The 17,895-nt window shown below is 39.6% G+C and overlaps 1 protein-coding gene across 2 annotated transcripts; it reads right to left on the bottom strand.

The window, feature by feature from the left end:
* Positions 1-2,871: 2,871 nt before the first annotated feature.
* Positions 2,872-16,857, bottom strand: LOC124872179 (KN motif and ankyrin repeat domain-containing protein 1-like). Of its 2 annotated transcripts, XM_047371919.1 has the most exons (11): positions 16,773-16,857; positions 13,609-16,101; positions 11,065-11,196; positions 9,353-9,461; positions 9,090-9,245; positions 8,857-8,944; positions 8,405-8,624; positions 5,743-5,885; positions 3,955-4,155; positions 3,653-3,748; positions 2,872-3,565 (listed from the first exon to the last, which is right to left on the bottom strand). In XM_047371919.1, the coding sequence occupies exons 1-11, from the start codon at positions 16,807-16,809 to the stop codon at positions 3,500-3,502; spliced, it is 3,741 nt and encodes a 1,246-aa protein (XP_047227875.1). In that variant the 5' UTR covers positions 16,810-16,857; the 3' UTR covers positions 2,872-3,499. The 2 variants fall into 2 exon arrangements, with proteins under 2 accessions (XP_047227875.1, XP_047227877.1); XM_047371921.1 differs by lacking the exon at positions 9,090-9,245.
* Between the last annotated feature and the right edge of the window lie 1,038 nt (positions 16,858-17,895).

Below are 17,895 nucleotides of genomic sequence, written 5' to 3'. Positions count from 1 at the left end.
CAGAATTGTTGAATAAGAGACCTTTACACATACAGTGAATGTTTCTTGAATCTGACAGAGAATCTGTGGAAGGATTCTAGGATCAGGTTGATGGTAAGAAGGCCTTCCAACCTTAAATACTTGGAGCTCATCTGTAAAGATAAATCATCAAAATACCAGTGGAAACATGCAAAAGCTGGTCACCAATTATACAAAAGCGTTGATTAATGGGAAAACAGGCATAAAATCTTGTGTCTTTGAGACTTAAACACATACTGGACATACTATTTGCTCATAATAATATGCATACATCTGTCAGTCTTAATTATGTGACTCAAATGTAACTTTATTATTGTGTCAAAATGAATGGTATGGATAATATGAAGATTAATGTATTACCTATCATCTCAGAATCCTGTCTTAGTAAAAGAGCACAGAGGGAGGGATGCATCTAGTGTATGATATTTGAGTTTTGGGTTCCTTTCATGTATCTGTTTTCTGTATTTCCATGGTTTGCCATTTAAGTTCATTCCCTTATTTCTTAGTTAATTCTTGTGTTCTTTATACTGGATTTTGTCTTTTAGATTTTCCTAGGGTTTTATTTATCTCTTTTCAGCTCCTCTGTGTTATTCATTCTCCCTCTCCCTCAGCCTCCTACCTTAATTCTCCTCAGTGGTTAGTCATTCTCACCTGATTGCTCACACTTGCTTGTCATGCCCTTCCCCTCACCTTCTCCCGTATATGAGCTCTCTAGTTTTCATCTCTCATTGCTGGATTCTTCTGTTCTCCTGACCTGTTTTCAGTTTTTTTCCTGTCATGTCACCTGGTTCTCTGCTCATGCTCTGTGTCTTGTCTCTCCTTGTGTTTTGACTGTTAGTTTGCTGCTTTATTTATCATTAAATAATTATATTCACTATGCCGCTTTTAAGCTCCTGCCTGCCTTTTGGTTTTGCTAACAACCTACAACGCGTGACACATATGGCCAGGAGCATTACAGTCATACTATAAATCATCATAAAATAATCCAGGCCTTTTATGAGTTACCATGACATAAAGAGAGCTTTAAAATAATTCTTGGAAATTATGTCTATACATATGTCCTGCTTTTCTTAAAAAAAAAAGTAAAACAAAACTTAATATGTGCTATGGATTTTCCTATTACTAGCAAGTTTGCGTTTTAACTGAACTTTATTATCTAGGACACCTAAGAGCCTGAGTCAGCATAAAAAGTAGCTTAACCGGTTGATTTTCTCAGAATATATCAGCTGCTTTTTCTAAGCTATTCTTTAATAACCATCAAAGTTTTGTAAATTATGAATCACTCAGATTTGTAACATTGAAACACTTCATAAACTTCAGCTTTATAACAGGATAACTGCATTCTGGATTATTACACAAACACTTTGGTGTCAGTTAATTAATTTGTTACCAGTTTTATATACATATTTTGTTTCAAAACAGACCAAAATGGAAAAATATGCATTTTGAAAATTATAATAAACTAATCAACTGTGAACACAAAGATGGGGTGCTTGCAAACCTGAAATATAAGATATAATAAATCACACCACAGTGGATATCATAAGCATTTATTGCACATGCATGGATGTAGTTCACCAGCCAGCAAAAATATTCCTGAATGCTGCGTTTGCTTCCAGGTGCATAAAGGGATTCATTTGCAAAACTGGCATGACATTCTGAATGGTTTGTTTTCCTGGCATGTCATCTTAACATGACTTGCACCATTTAAAAAAACAATAGTTTTCTTTAAATAGATAGCATATACAACACTGTTTCAACTTAAATGAAAGTCACACGAGCGGATTGGCTGACCTCAGCGAATCAGAGATATCATTTCAGATTAATGTTTAAGAACCACTTGCTCGAAACTGCTGTTGCCATGGAAATGGCAAATTTTGTTATTGGACCTTGTATATCATTGTATTTTACTGCTGTTGCCGGGAAATGAGTCAGGCGGCTGCTCTCAGTCAGACACGCACCGTCTCACAGGAATGTGGGGGGGGGGGGGGGGGGGGGGGGGGGGAGCTGGACTGACATGCTGGCTTGATTTTATACTCTCACTTTTTATCCATGGGTTTTACACCCAAGCAGCACCTTTAAAAGCACTGGACAGGAGCTTCATTAGTCGATGCAGAAAAACTGTTTAGTGCATTGACACATATCATCTCATTATCTTTTGTTATTAATATATAATCAGGTTTTTTCACCAACTGTCTTGGTATAGAGAGTATAATATTCCACCCACAAACCATAGTATGCTGCTGCTTCTAATGCTTCTAAATACTCATTAAAATACAAAGAACTCTGGGGTACAGCTTGTTCAGAAAAAAATCGGTAATGATGTATGAGTTGCTGGAATGTAAACTTCACTTCTAACCTGCTGTCAGGGATAGTGACTAGAATATTTTGATCAGTTCTCCATGCTGCGATTTGCAGTGGCAGGTCACAAATGCATCGATTAAACCAGTCAGTCAGAGCTGTTCTCTGAGGAGCCCTTAAAATTTAAAACACCCTGTTATATAAACCTTATAAAATTATCTTTCAAGGAGTCAAGAAAAGCTAGATGAGAGTGAATCTAAAAAGGACAATTACCACTATCCCTGGGTGGGATAGTGGGAACGGAAAGATTAGGAGGTGAGAGCAGTGTGAACATTGTCTCTGGGCTGATAACTGTAGGAAATGTGAGGTACCGAAGGTGGGATCACCTGCTGAATGTCTCATAGTCTGTTTAAAATGGCCAGAAACCATTTACAAAGTATTGTAAAAGTATTCATAACCTTTGCAATTGTCCACATTTTGTTAAGTTACAAACAAAAAATTCAATGTTTATTGGGATTTTATCCCAGTAAAATGCATTTGCAAGACACCATCTTAATTAAAAACATGGTAGATAATTTATTTAAAAAACAAACTTAAGAATCATCAATGAGCTGCAGAAATTGAACACAATTAACCAGGCTAAGAAAAAGAAAAAAGACAGTTCATTGTGCTGTCTTATGTTGACAAATTTTCAAAACAAAGAGAACAAAGCAAAATATTTCTCTTTCCATAATTCATTCAAGTTTTTTTAATGCCATAAATGAAACACAGAATTACATGTTAAACAAAAATCATAATTAAAACCTATGTGGCTCTGGTATCATGTTTAAATAACATATAAGAATAGGAAGAGATGCTAATTTTAGTTTGGGATAGAAAAAATGGATTTTACCTCCAAAGACATTGCATGCTATCCAATAAAAGGTTTATATATTAAGTCAATATTTTCTGAATAACACAAATGAAACATTACACATAGTTATGCGTATCACTAACGTCAAAATATATCAAATATTTTGTGATAAAACAAATTGTAAACTACTCTGCCATGCTAATATAGAATCTTACCACGCATACACAACTGCAGAAAATGCTGCATTTTGACTGAGTAGCTTCAGTCAGTTTGTTGCTCAAGCTTTGAATCAAATCATCTCCTAAATGAGCTTTATGAATATTCCCTTCAGGGTTCAAAGATGCTCCTTCCTCCTGAGGAAGAAGGAAACCTGCCACAGTGTCGAGCTGCTCCCTGGAAACATGATCAAACACAAGCAAATATGTTAGGAAAAAATAGTTTGAGTTTAGTTTGAGTACATGTCTTGAAATCTATGCTTACCCCTGTGAATCGGGAGAAGTTGGCATGGGCATACAGAAGGACAGCGATGTCATTGTGACCAGCCTCTAATGCAATGGACAGGGCTGAGCTGTTGTCCTGTTCGCACATAAAACAATTCAAGTTATCATGCTTTGAATTACAGACTGTTGAAAGATTTTCAAGTTCTGTCCACTGGACAAATTTCATGGGAATTCTGTCACGTTTACTTAATTTTAACACGATTTGTGACACAAGGCGGGAAAACTCTTCTTCTCAGCTTGAAGCCGGCATGCTGAGAGCAGCTGTTGGAGGAAATGACTCACGCTGTCAGTGAGGGTGGCATCACAGTCGGGCTGTGCCAGCAGCAGTTTGACGATCTCAGCATGGCCATGCTCGCTGGCACACATCAGAGCCGTGGAGCCCTCGTCGTCCTGGATGTTGACTTCTGCACCCTGTGCCAGGAGAGCCTGAACCATGTCCATCCGGCCATGGCTCACAGCTAGCATCAGAGCAGTCTGACCAGCCTGCAGGGAGAGGGCTTGAAGTCAGGAAATGGTGATGATCATGATCAGATTTCAAGAATGTTTGGAGATGCATCAAAAACGTGTTAATTCAAACAGGCCACACTTCTCACGTTTAAACATAATTTATTCACTTAGTACTCTTAGCAGAAAGAACATGAAGTTGTATTTATTGTATTTATTGACAGAAGAAGGTTTTAAGTTTTGCTTTTATTTTTGTGGGCATTTCAAACTAATTATTCTTTTCCTATCAAAGCACAGGTTAATGGATGTTTGCAACTGTTTACCAGACCAAGAAAAAAATGTCTATGCACGTTACAACCGCTTTTAGTCTCAATGGCCTTAGTGGAAATGCAACAGTTTTTAGAGTTGCAAGACTTTACATGTACAAGGAGCTGCAAATTATGAAGGCGAATATGCTTGATCTAAAACAGATTGCAAGAGATTCTCCACAACAAAAAGAGTGACAAAGCTCAAAATAAATGAATACTAACCTAGATGTTAAAGTAGGAAAGGTTTCAATGATGAATATGCTACAAAGTTTCTTGCACTTGGTATTTTATGGCAGGCTGCACGGAGGGGCAGTTGGTAGAACTGTTGCCCGGCAGCAAGAAGGACCTGGGTCCGACTCATGGCTGGGGATCTTTCTGCATGGAGTTTGCATGTACTCCCAGTGCATGCGTGGGTTCTTTCCGGGTACTCCGTCTTCCACCCACAGTCCAAAAACATGACTGTTAGGTTAGTTGGTCTCTATTAATTGCACTTAGGTGTGTGCATGGTTGTTTGTCCTGTGTGTCTCTGTGTTGCCCTGCGATGGACTGGTGATCTGTCCAGGTTGTACCTTGCCTCTCGCCCGTAGACTGCTGGAGATAGGCACCAGCTCCCTGGTGACCCTGTATGGAAAAAGTGGGTCTAGAAAATGGATGGATGGATGGAAGGACGGATGGATGGTATTTTATGGTATAGACCAACGGTAAGTAGCGCAGTGAGAAGGAAAATAACCCATTGTTTTCATCATTTGTTTTTTTAAATAGAACCTCTAGACAATGTGGCATGCATTTGAATTTAACCTTGATGTGACAGTGCTATATAGAGCTATCCTTGTTGCAATCCAAGAGTCTTCTGGGTTACAGTTTTGCCCATTCTTCTATGCAAAATAGAGCAAGCATAGTCAGATTAGATGGAGAGCATCTGTGAGTCTCAATTTTCAAGTATCGTCACACATTGTCAGTTAGATTTAGCAGTGGACTTTGACTAGGCCATTCTAACAGAACTATTTGCTTTAATTTAAACTACATGTTTACACATCTGGTTGTATGTTTAAAGTCACCTACATGAATGGCTAAATCACCAAGAAAATTGTGCTAAAGCACTCTTCAAATTAAAAAAGAAATATTCTATGAGTTTCATCTTCTCCTTTTTCATTTTAGCAGCCTTAATGTAATGGATTTTTGCTTTGGATGCCAAAAGTGTTATGAGTAAACACACATTCGATTGAAATGCTACATTATTACCAAGCACTCCTTCAGTTAGAAACAACTTGACACTTCTCTGACAAAAGTCATATTAGTCGTGATGGCTGGAGCTGACCTTGATGGCCTTGGCATTGACATCTCCTTTTCTGAAGAGCTGCTCCACCACCCCCATGTCCTTAGGGTGTTTCACAGCTGCGAGTGCAGCCAGCATTATGGGAGTGTAACCTGCTGTGTTCTGCTGATTCACGTTGCATGCCTCTGTGGTGAGGATATTTAAAAGATGAAAACAAAAGGAATAGACAACAACAATATAAGTGCTACAATATCAAAATATTCAACATTTTCCTCTGCGGTAAGCAAAAGTGTCAAATTGAAGTACTCTACATTAGGTATTTCTGGTTTTGCAACTTTTACTGATACAGCTTAACGAAAACTGCAAGCTTTCACTGAAGCAATGCTTTATCTTACCAGTAGCAAAAATGAAAACACTCCTGCAGTGCAACAAACGTTTTGAGAAAGATGAACTGATAATATGAAGCATCAAATGACCCTGATACATCTCAGCTTCTCATTCTCACATTAAATAAAAGTCAGGATGTAGCTAAATTTGCTAATGATGGACAGTTGATTTTTCACTCCTATTCATTTCAAGAAACAAATAATTATGCTTTCTCAGGAACATCCTTTGATGTGAGTTTGAGAATTATTAGTTCTTAATATATTTGTACTCCATGCTTGTCTTAAAATTGATTTTGGTCCATTGGCTTTTGAGACCTGTAGCACAGATTTTATAAATCACTTCCACTTGCATTGCAAAACCCTGAATAGCTTGGCCTTGATCTTTGGATTCTTTAGCCAATCAGTCAAAAAGTCATTTTCAGTTTAATTAAGGTCTGGACGTTTACTAGGCAATTTCTTACACATAAATATGAGTTGATCTATATAATTATGCAGCACTTGTAGCTGCATGTTTTTGCTTTTTGTGCTGCTGACAGGTGAAGCTCTGCCCCAGTCTCATATTTATACAACATCTAACAGCTTTATGTCCAGGACTACCATGTCTTTTGTTTCATCCAAGTCTAACCAGACGCCTTTTTCCTGTTTGAGAAAGAAATTCCCATAGCATGATGCTGCCTCCATTATGTTCGAACGTGGAGCAGCTCTGTGGGATTCTGCAGCACCTCTTCAACCTTAGCCTGGCCCAGAAGAAGGTTCCAGTGTTGTGGAAGACCTCCTGTCTTGTTCCGGTACCAAAGAAAACTCACCCATCAGTCCTCAATGACTATAGACCTGTTGCCCTGACATCCCACATCATGAAGGTCCCAGAGAGACTCCTGTTGGCCCACCTGAGTAAGCAAACAATAAACTATCAGGACCCCCTTCAGTTTGCTTATTGCTGTGGAGTTGGAGTTGAAGATGCCATCATACACCTGCTCCAACAAACCCACTGTCATCTGGACAAAGCCAGCAGCACTGTGAGGATCATGTTCTTTGATTTCTCCAGTGCATTTAATACAATTCAACCTGATTTGCTTTGTCAGAAACTCCAGAAGACTCAGGTGGAGGCCTCAACAATCTCCTGGATCAAAGACTACCTGACAAACAGACCACAGTTTGTGAGACTGAAGGGTTGTGAGTCTAACCAGGTAGTCAGCAGCACAGGAGCACCACAGGGGACGGTACTTTCACCATTCCTTTTCACTCTGTACACCTCAGACTTCCAGTACAAGACAGACTCCTGTCATCTGCAGAAATACTCGGATGATTCTGCAGTCATGGGGTGGATCAGAGATGGACAAGAAGCTGAGTACAGGAAGGTGGTGGACCGCTTTGTGGCATGGTGTGGAAACAATCATCTCATGTTGAACGTGACTAAAACAAAAGAGATGATTGTAGATTTTAAGAGAAACAGGAATAAGTCAAAAACGATTTCTATCATGGGAGAAGAAGTGGAGGTGGTGGAGGAGTATAAATACCTCGGTGTTCACCTGGACAACAGACTGGAGTGGAGATGCAACTGTGAAGCCCTCTACAAGAAGGGACAGAGCAGACTGTACTTCTTGAGGAAGCTTAGGTCCTTTGGTGTTTGCAGCAAGATGCTGCATATCCTCTATAAGTCTGTTGTGGAAAGTGTGATCTCTTCTGCCATCATCTGCTGGGGAAGCAGCATCAGAGCCAGGGACTTAAAAAAGCTCAACAAGCTGATAAAGAAGGTTCTGGTTCTGTTCTGGGGACTCCTCTGGAACCTCTGGAGATCATTGTGGAAAGACGGATTCTTCATAAAATGAAGAACATTATGGAGAACCCTGAGCATTCTCTTCATCAGACTGTCCTACAACAACAGAGTGTCTTCAGTCAGAGGCTTCTTCAGATCTGCTGTAAGACGGAGCGCTACAGGAGATCCTTCCTGCCCACAGCCATCAGCATCTACAACGGCTCTTTGAGGAAACCTTCATAATATGAGCTATAACAACATTTAATTTCCCTTTGGGATTAATAAAGTATTTTTGAAATGAATTGAATGTATTCAGGGTGATACAAATACAGGGTTCACAATGTAGGCCAAATGTATGAATGTGTACTAATCAGAGTGGATTTAGACTAAACAGATAAACTATTGCAGTATTTTCACATAAGAAGATGGTTCAATTATGCATACATTATACTATACCTGTTAATGTAGTTTTATGCAGCCAGGCAAGAGCAAAAATATGTATGAATTGCAAGCTTAACAATACTGAATAAACAATGACCTTTTAACGTAAGTATTTATGTACCTGCATCAAGCAATTTCTTGACAACACCAAAGTTAGAGTGAGAAACACTGTAGTGTAGAGCTGTGTTTCCATTGCCATCAGCCATGTTGACTATGTGTTGCAACACTGAGGGTGAAATCATGTGGAACGCACATAAGTACTCCCCTACTGTGTCAGGAGCAGCTGACTTGTGGCTAGACACAGAGAACCACTCTTGCTGGAGTGTGTATAGAGACTCCTGCTGCAAGGGAGAGAAAAAGAAGACGTAAGGAAAACAACCAACACAGAACTGCAAATTTTCAGGATTTATTTTATAAAGCAACTCAGATTTGGGATAAAGGGTAACATTTGGATATTATATGACAGATAAACCAAACAAGACACCAAAGTATCTGATAGATGTGGAAAGATGCAATTAAAGAAGTATTTAAGAAAATTGCAGACAAGCTGATTCCTGCTGTTGAAAAACATACCAAATCCCTGCTGGACAGAGCTGGGTCCACACTCAGGTGCATCTTTAAAGCTTGGCATGCAGAAAACATACTTTCACTTAAATAGCATCTGAAAAGTAGAAAGGTTAGTATTGGACAGACTTCAGAGGAAAACATCACACTCAATTCAAACTGATGCAATGCTACGTTTTGTTCTAGCATTGTAATACAACATAAACTACTGCCCTAAAACTCATAGATCTTTTCTACATTACCTGTGTTGTCTAGATAATTTCAAACTGCCTTTTGACCCTTTGTTGGAGCCATCTATTTTTTTTTTTGCTTGCCATCCATCTTGGGAAAAATTTCTTAAGGTTTCATTTCCCCTTCCTTCTCTTTCCTCATACTCGAAAGAGGATATTGGTTCCAATCTACCAAATCAAGGCGAAACACAAAAGCTCAAATAATCTAAGAATAAATTAATATATCACATTCAAGAACTTCAGCTGTGAAACGTTGCTGGATGTTGAATACGTACCCTGCAGCCACCTTCATAAATTTCATGCTTTTCCTGTTGCTTGTATGGCACTGGTCAGCACCCTGTTTCTTTATTACAGACCAGGGCTTACAGGCATTAGCTGACCTGTCTGGAAGTAAGAACACAGGCCTCGCTTCTTAGGATTTAGCTGCATAAATGAAGGTCCATTGCACACACACAAAAGCAGTTTAATGCCATTTGTCAAAAATGAGCCAGCTGGTTTACCATAAAACAAAAAAACAAAAATAGTAGTGTTTACTGTAATTGTGAAATAGAAGAAACGTAATACACAAATTTTAAAATGTTAACAAATAAAAATCTGAAAGTGTGGCATGCATTTGGATTCTGGGGCAGGATGCTCTTCTGAACTGTTTTGACTGTTATTACAGCTGCAGGTTTTTGGGGTATGTCTCTACTAGCTTTGCACCTCTACTGACTGAAGTTTTTGCTTATTTGTTGTGTGAAACTGGAGTTTTCAAGTCTTGCCACAGATAATTATTTGGATTTAGGTCTGGACTTTGACTGGGCCATTCAAACACATAAAACTGCTTTGACCTAAACCTTTCTATTTTAGTTTTGGCTATATGTTTAAAGTTGTTGTCCTGTTGGAAGATTAACCTCAAACCCAGTCTTTTGCTGCCTCTAACAGTTTTTTCCAGGTTTGCCTTTCTTACTTTAACTGTGACCATCACATAATAGGTTTGCAGTTGTGCCATAATTTTTCCATTTTTCAATGATGGATTGAGAAATGCTCTGTGTTAAAAGCATAGGATATTGTTTTAAAACCTAACCGTTTTTTAAATTTCTCCACAAATTTTATCCTTGACCTTTTTGGTGTGTCCCTTGTTCTTCATGATGCTGTTTGTTTACTGATGCTCTCTGGCAAATGTGTGAGACCTTTACAGAACAGCTGCAAATACACTGAAATTAAGGGACAAGTACTCTATATACAAATTATCTGAGTACTGATCCAGTTGGTTGAACTGGATTTTAAGCATATCAGACTAAAGAAGACTTAATACATATGCATGCCACACTTCGCAGATTCTTGTAAAAAGTTTTGAAAAGTTTTGTGTTGGGCTATCACATATAATCCCAATAAAAAAATACATTGAACTCTATAGTTAAAAACATGTATACCCCAGGGGCATAAATGTTTTTGGTATGACTGTATTTAGCTGCATCGTCTCAGAGTTTGTGCTGTGAACATGTGATTTCTACTGAGGACCGTAAAGATAAAAAATCATATTAACATACAACATGTGGTATACAGACCAGAATCTTACAGGCGTCACTTCATTTAGTGTTGCATTTAGTGTCCATTGCAAATCACTGCAAACAAACTCAGGCAGCTTTGATGTCATATAATGATTGGATTTCTTCCAAGTCAAGAAGCTCATTTAAAAAGAGAAAGCATTCTCAAACACTAGTTCCTCCTACAAAGCCCTTTTAATTTTATATCCAAGACCACAAACTGCTATTTGGGACGAGACGACTTCCAAAACCAAATATAATTCCAAATATTACAAGTGCATCCCACAGGCCAAACCAAAAGCAGCCACATCCTGTGATCTTTAAACAAGTTTATACAGCACCCTGAGAAATCTCCAAGCTCGCCTCCTGAACAGTATATGTTGACAGTTTCTAAAGAAGATTAATCTCGGGCAAACAGTGTAAGATACAAATACACAAACGGAAAGGACTCTACTAACCTTGTCGTGTTGCGATGACTTGCTGCTCTAAAATTTGTATCATTTTCTTCACCTCTGATTCATTACCATCTTGTTTGGAGATTTCTGGATGTTCTTTGGAGACACCTAGAGGCTGAGATGGGGAAAGCAAGTCTGTTTGCAGCAAAGAAAAACAAGAGGGGAGATTTTGATTAGCATTAACATGACATGACTGATAAACATTTATTTTTATACAAAAGGAAATTTAAAGTGGGTCTCAAAAGTATACACACCCCTGTTAAAATTCCAGCTTTTTGGAACTTAATAAAATAAGACTATGATAAGTCATTCCAAATATTTTTCAAGTTTAATTACATTAATCTCACACACTTCAATTGAAAAACTATGAAATATGTTAAGGGGTAAATACAAAATATAAAGGTGTGCAATAATCTGGGTGCATAATTGTGCGAATAAAACTTTCTTTAAATACCTTTTGATTTCATTTTAATATTTTGTCTTCTTGAGCTTACATTTCAAAGCCAAATTAATTTATAAGCATATTTAAAAACAGATGTTAACCAAATTGCTGTACAGGAAATGCATTTTAGAATTAAAATAAAAAAGAGAATGCAAGAATACCAGTAAACATGGCACAGGCTAAAATTAAAATGTGAAGCATCTGTTGAACCTAAAACAAAGTTTAGCTGTCCTAGTAGGATTTTACTCAAATGTGTATTCTTTAGCTAAAGCCTTAGTCAGCTGAAGTTACTAAAGATTAAAAAAATTATTTTGTACAAAGGTATCAGTCAGAAGAAGGTACAAAAAAGTTGACCAGCCTTTTAGTATTATATTTACAAAATGGTACAGAGAAGACAGTCCACAGTAATTACAACAAAATAGTCTGGTGGGGCGTGCAGATGGGACTAGCAGGGACCAGTTCGGGAGAGGGGCTCATTCCCTCCCTCCTAACATATGCTACGTATCAGTACAGTGTTGAGGTGTGGGATGATAGACTTTGCAGGCATGTAGTGAACCCCCCCCCCCCCGCGATATGTTTGGCGCTGTCCTACACCTCAATTTTAATACACTAGAGACAGTCAAGCAATGAGGTCTTGCACACCCCAGCCATAGACCCAGTTTTAATGCACTGTAGACATACACATCTGCATTCATAGCAGCATCTCACATTACCACAGACACACATGCAAGAGCTGGGTGCCGGGTATATGGTGTGGTCCTCTTTTTCATGCCCCCTGCACCTGTGTTGCTTCAGCGGGGACTGGAGGCAGGGTGGTGGCCTAGGGATCTTTGGTACCCTCATGGGGGCTGGCAGGGGGCTGCCTCCCGTAGTGTGCATTTCCAGTCGGGTGGCCTATGGGTCTGAGGGGTGTGTCGGGCCAGCTGTGGGCCATGGGGACTACACTAGGCTCTGGTGGGCATCCCTCCCTCTTGACCTCCCAAAAGCTAGCTTACCAGGTGGAATGGTATTGTGCCCTCCTTTACTGGGCCTCTTTCGCCTGAAGGCTGCTCAAACTGTGCTTCAGTGATGCCATAGTTGTGTGCTTGCTCAGACTTGGTGTTGGCACCCTGGGGTGACGGTTTGTGCCTGTCTGCTTGAGGCTGATGTGGCCTTCTGGAACTGAGTCCACCCGCCCTTTGCTGCTTCTGGGTGCTGTGTGTTGCAGGCTTTCTATTGGTCTTGATGCTGGATGCAGTATAGGGTTAGCAAAGTCAACGATGGAAATTGTTCAGGGAGGCAAACAGGAAGTTGCAACAATTTTCCAATAAGTACTGATTTTGTTCTACATGGGACGAAAATCTCTTGTGTCTTCCAAACGTCTGGACTAAGTGTTAGGGTAGCAAGAAAGTAGCATTTTCTTCCAAAGAAAACCCCCAGGCCTATAAAATCTTTCAAAGAAATTTGAGGGTGGTTTTAGTATGTTATGTTTCGAAGGAACCAAACTGTAACTTTTGGGCCACAGTTCTGAAAGGCATTTTGAGCACAGAAAGAGCACTGTGCATCACAGAAAAGAGCACAACTGTAAAACATGGTAGTGGCAAACATGATCAAGTTTCACAATGAGTCCGAGCATGTGTTTATATCAACAAGAGAATAGCTTTGCCAGAAGATAATTTTGGTTTTCAAATGGCCAGAGTCAAGAACTTAATCTATGAAAATTTATTGGGTCATCTAAAGATAGTGTGAGGACAAGGGTTGTCCTCATAAACTGATAGATTGGAATAACCTTTGCAAGGTAGAGTGGGAACATATAACCAAGTCAGGTTGTGCCAGGGTGATAGACTCTAACCAAAGAAGACTGAAGAGTGAAATAAATCAAAAGGTGTAAAATCTCAAAACCCTGAACTTTTAACAAATGTGTGAACACTTTTGAGTTGTATACCATTGTACCACTAGTGGCAATGAAGGAAGTTATCGAATATCAGATTTCTTTAAGTGGACACCAGCACAATTGTAGCAAATTGTAGCAAAAAGGAGATTAACATACCAGTGAATATCACATTGTACAGGACACCAAAAGTTTAAATAGTCAAAACAATACATTTGAACTTATCTTGTCTTACCTGTTGGCTGAGAGGTGAATTGATGTATAACTGCCCCTGCTTCTGTCATATTTTTGACATTGCTGATTGGTTTGGAGCTGGTGTGATGGTCACTGCAATCCCCTGTAACAAGGTCTCCGTGCTCCTTCAAGAGCCTGTGCATCTTCTCTATGTAATGGTTTAACTCGTGATCCCACTGAAACTGTGAAGATTGCTCAAACTTTGGTTTGGGTATGCAAGATAAAACAGAAAAATCCCGTATCCTACCTTCACCTACACCTATACTCCTTGTCTTGATGGGATCAGGAAGATGCGACGGTCCGGAAGCCATGTTGCGTGTTTTCAGTCCAACAAGGAAATTCTCATAGATGTTTGTTAACCCAACACCACAGTCTCGGGTTGCCTTGTTCACTGTGTCTGGTGGTAGTTTTGAATAACACTCTGAATTGGCAGTATTTACACCAACTGTCCGAGTTTCCGTTGTGCAAATAATCCCTCCAACCCCACTGCCAACGGATACAGTACGAGTGAATGTATGGGTAGTGTTTGTGTGCTTGTCATGCTTGCTGATGAGTGTGTTTGTGCTGGAGTCATTGCTAAAGGTTTGACTGGTGTTGGTGAAGCGAGTCACTGAACTGGACACTGTGTTGGTACGGTGCGAAGCCATTTGGGGTGATACCATTATTCCCAAATCAACTCCTCTGACTGAATCTGTGGTAATACCTTGAGAAATCATTTCCTTTGCCTCGCAAATAGGGAAATCAACAGAATATTCCCCACAAGCCACAGAATGACACTTCAGCTTTTCTTTTATAAATACTAGATCCTCTAGTGCCAACTCTGTATTGGTTTTGGCATCAGATAGCTCTACCTCTGTCCCAATTCCCACTGTGCTTGTGAAAACTTGAATCCCGACAGCCTTTTCACTGGTCTCCTTTCGTTCCCTGACTTCCCAGTGCCTCATAGGCACGTCTGGGCCTGTACATATATCCTTCATCTTTGGCCTGCAAGATACCGCCACAGTTTTTACTTGTGTTGCATCCCCTGCGCTGGAATCTTGAAACTCTTTGTGATTACCAACTCCCTGACTTTTAGTAGATGGTCTTGTTATTGTGCCTACACTTACAGTGTACGGCTTAGCGAAGCAGGCCTTGTCAACCCGGTTCCTGGCTCCTGCCGCCTGAAGTTCCAGTTTCAGACAGCTCAGCTCTATCTGAAGAGCTGATTCTTTTAACTCCGTTTCTAACTGGGAAATCCTCTCCTTTAAGGCAGCATTACGTTTTCGATGGGCTTCAAGTTCTGCTTCTTTTTTTGTGTCAATTCCAAGAATGACCTCATTCACTTCTGTTGCAATTGATCTGGTCTCTAACTGGTCTGTGTGCACAGATTTGTTTTCTTTTGAGGTTTTAGATAAAGTCATTTTCATAACAGCATCAGTTTCAATGCCAATAGACTTAGTAATCTTTTCTTGTGATGGACAACAGCCTTTTTCATGCCATGCAAACAAATGTCGCCCTTTAATGGTTCTATCCAATGCCTGCATCTCTTCACCGAGTTGCCTGAATTCTCTAAAGTCAGTGTGTCCACACTCTTCAATATGTTTTGCTTCAATGTTCCCTTTTTTCTCAAAGTCAAACCCTTCTATCCCATATGATGTTTTCCAGGCCATATCATTTATACTCTTTGTGTCACTTAGCTGAGAGACCAACTGCCTCTTTTCTTCCTGAAGGACTGAGATTTTGACTTGAAGGATAGGAATGATTTTCACCTGCTCCTCCAATTCCTTCAGCTTTTTTAGAGCTACCACCATCTGGTCACGGACATGTTGCAGGTGCATAGACCCAAGGCTTGTGACTGGGGTATTTCTGCCAGAGCTCTGTGGGCTCAACCTCAGACACCCTGTGCTGCCTCTACTTCCTAGGGACGAGGTAAGGTGGGCATTCATGTCATCAGCTGGCTTGTTCCCATTGTTGTTCTGATTATACGCACCCAGACCAGTGAAGGGTGAGTGTGACCCAGCAGGGCTTACGCCTCCAAAGCTGGCTAGTCGGCGACGGGGAAGGGGTTGAGGTGGAGACTGGCTTATGTGTTTATGGGTTTCCAAAACTGTCTGTTCTATCCCTGGGCTTGGTAGTTGTGGAGCCACATTTTTCTCTGCCTGTTGAGGTTTTGATTTTGAATGTTTCTGAGAGGTGCCAGGACCTTCACTCTTGGAACGTCTGTCATCCAATAAGGAACTATGTGGTGGGGGCAGCGGAGGTCTACCTTTTGCTGTAGAAGACATACCGAACTGTCTCGTATCATCGCCACCAGGAAGTGTCAGGGACTCGGCAGAAGGCACCCGTCCACTTGAAACACCAATCTGTGTTTTTTCCACATCTTTGAGAGCCACTCTGGGCCTCCGCTTAAGGCTTAGTCGCTTAATGTTGATGCTGTCTTGAAAAAGGCCCAAGTCCAACTGATAATGGGAGTTATTTCTTTGGTATTCAGGAATACAGTCTTCAGTGCTTTGACCTGTTGGGTCAAGAACGGAGATTTCCTTTTTACTAACGTAACCTTTTTAGGAAATAAAAATGAACCAGATAAGGACCAGAAGCACATGGGACAAACAGAAAAATAAACATTGCATACATTTAACTTTTAGGTTTAAATTTCACAGTGAATCTTACAAAATAAAATATAGGTTTTTTCCTTACCTCAGCACGATATGCTCCTCCATGCACAATTCTATTCAAGTCAGAAGCCTTCTTTCACCTTAAACTGCTTTTGACTATAATCTCTGTTAGCCTGTCCCACCAGAGGAGGAGGGAGCAGCCATTCCTTTCCAAAATGGTACGTCTCCCTACATAGACTGACTCCACTCTATAATTACTATAAAACTCTCCTTCTAAATGCTCAACCATTCTCTGTCTTGGCAGGTTTTTTAACCACAGACATTCCCTGATTATTTTAGACAGTGAGTAAACAAAAAGCAGAGAAACTACTTGAAATAATACACTTGCAATTCATTGCATTCATATTTAATTATCAAATACTGGTTAAAACAAAATAATTTCAATTCACTGTAAGCTTGGAATAAAAATCCATTATGTAATAATTGAACACATACGTAACACACAGACAGATCATTCAGAAATGATGACACACTGTAGCACTGAAGTACTTCATATAAAATCAATAGTTACCTGCCACGTTTCCCATGATGTGACCATTTTGAGCCATAATGTCCTTTTACGTCCAATCCAAATTTTTCTGAATCTTTAAATTCTGTACAAAGAAAGAACAATGTACATACTTTGCTTTACATCACAGTAATTAGTCATTCCCCTCACTGCCTCACTTTTATGTTCACTTTCTCTCTCCAAATCCAGGTTCAATAACAGCTAGGTGTACAATGCTTGCACAGAGGAAATGTAATACCTGGCTAGGCCACATGATAGCTAATTCTGCAAAACTGCTCTGAGGAATTGGCTAAGACTCATGGCACAACTGCGACACTATGTCATATCAATTTTTCATCAGTAAGCAGCTTCTGTTCTCAGCATTCAGTGGACTAACGAATGCCTCCCTTTTGGATTTAATCTTGCATTCGGTAAAGACTTAGTCAAAGAGTACAGGCAATATAGCAAACCAGCTAAAATGTAAGGGTAAGAGCTAATGCACATTTTGTTCAATTTAATGCTCACAGAGGAAATTCTAATGAAGTGTATAAAGATAAACACAAGATAACTTCTGGTATGATTTATAATATATTTTTTAATAACTGATTGGGAGAAACATGATTTGAAATAAAAGACATCTGCAAGAAAACATCAGCCAGTGGAAGAAAAAAAAAAAAATCAACAATTCAAAAACAGCAAAAACTGACAGGACCCACCTCTACAGTCGTTGCTGGCAGCTAAGTTTGTATTTCCGTTTATTTCTCCTTTCTCTTGCATGGAAGTCTGTCTCTCTGTCTACCATATGGTTTTCAAATTTGCCTTCAAAAATACTTGTCAGTTCACTGCTCACAGCCTGGACAAGCTCTTTTTCGGTCTGAAAAAGACCAGGGCATATTTCTCTGAGAAAATCTCAACTTTTGGTCCCAGTTTCCAACAACTATCAAGATAAAATGCTAAAATGGTTTACTCTCCAAAATAAGATTCTGTTTAAGGGGATGTACAGAAGTGACAACTGTGAATAGAATAAGTTTGCAAGTCACATATTTTTATGTTGCTAAGCCTCCAGCCTCCTTGATGGCAGACGTCAGAACGGAAGGTCAGAGAGATTGAACTATTTCTTTTTTTACTCAGAGGATCATATCTAAAC

This window comes from Girardinichthys multiradiatus, chromosome 8, assembly GCF_021462225.1.
Source record: "Girardinichthys multiradiatus isolate DD_20200921_A chromosome 8, DD_fGirMul_XY1, whole genome shotgun sequence".
Classification (NCBI taxonomy): domain Eukaryota; kingdom Metazoa; phylum Chordata; class Actinopteri; order Cyprinodontiformes; family Goodeidae; genus Girardinichthys; species Girardinichthys multiradiatus.
The sequence above is the reverse complement of the archived record's forward strand: the minus strand, read 5'-3'. Positions and strand labels throughout refer to the sequence as shown.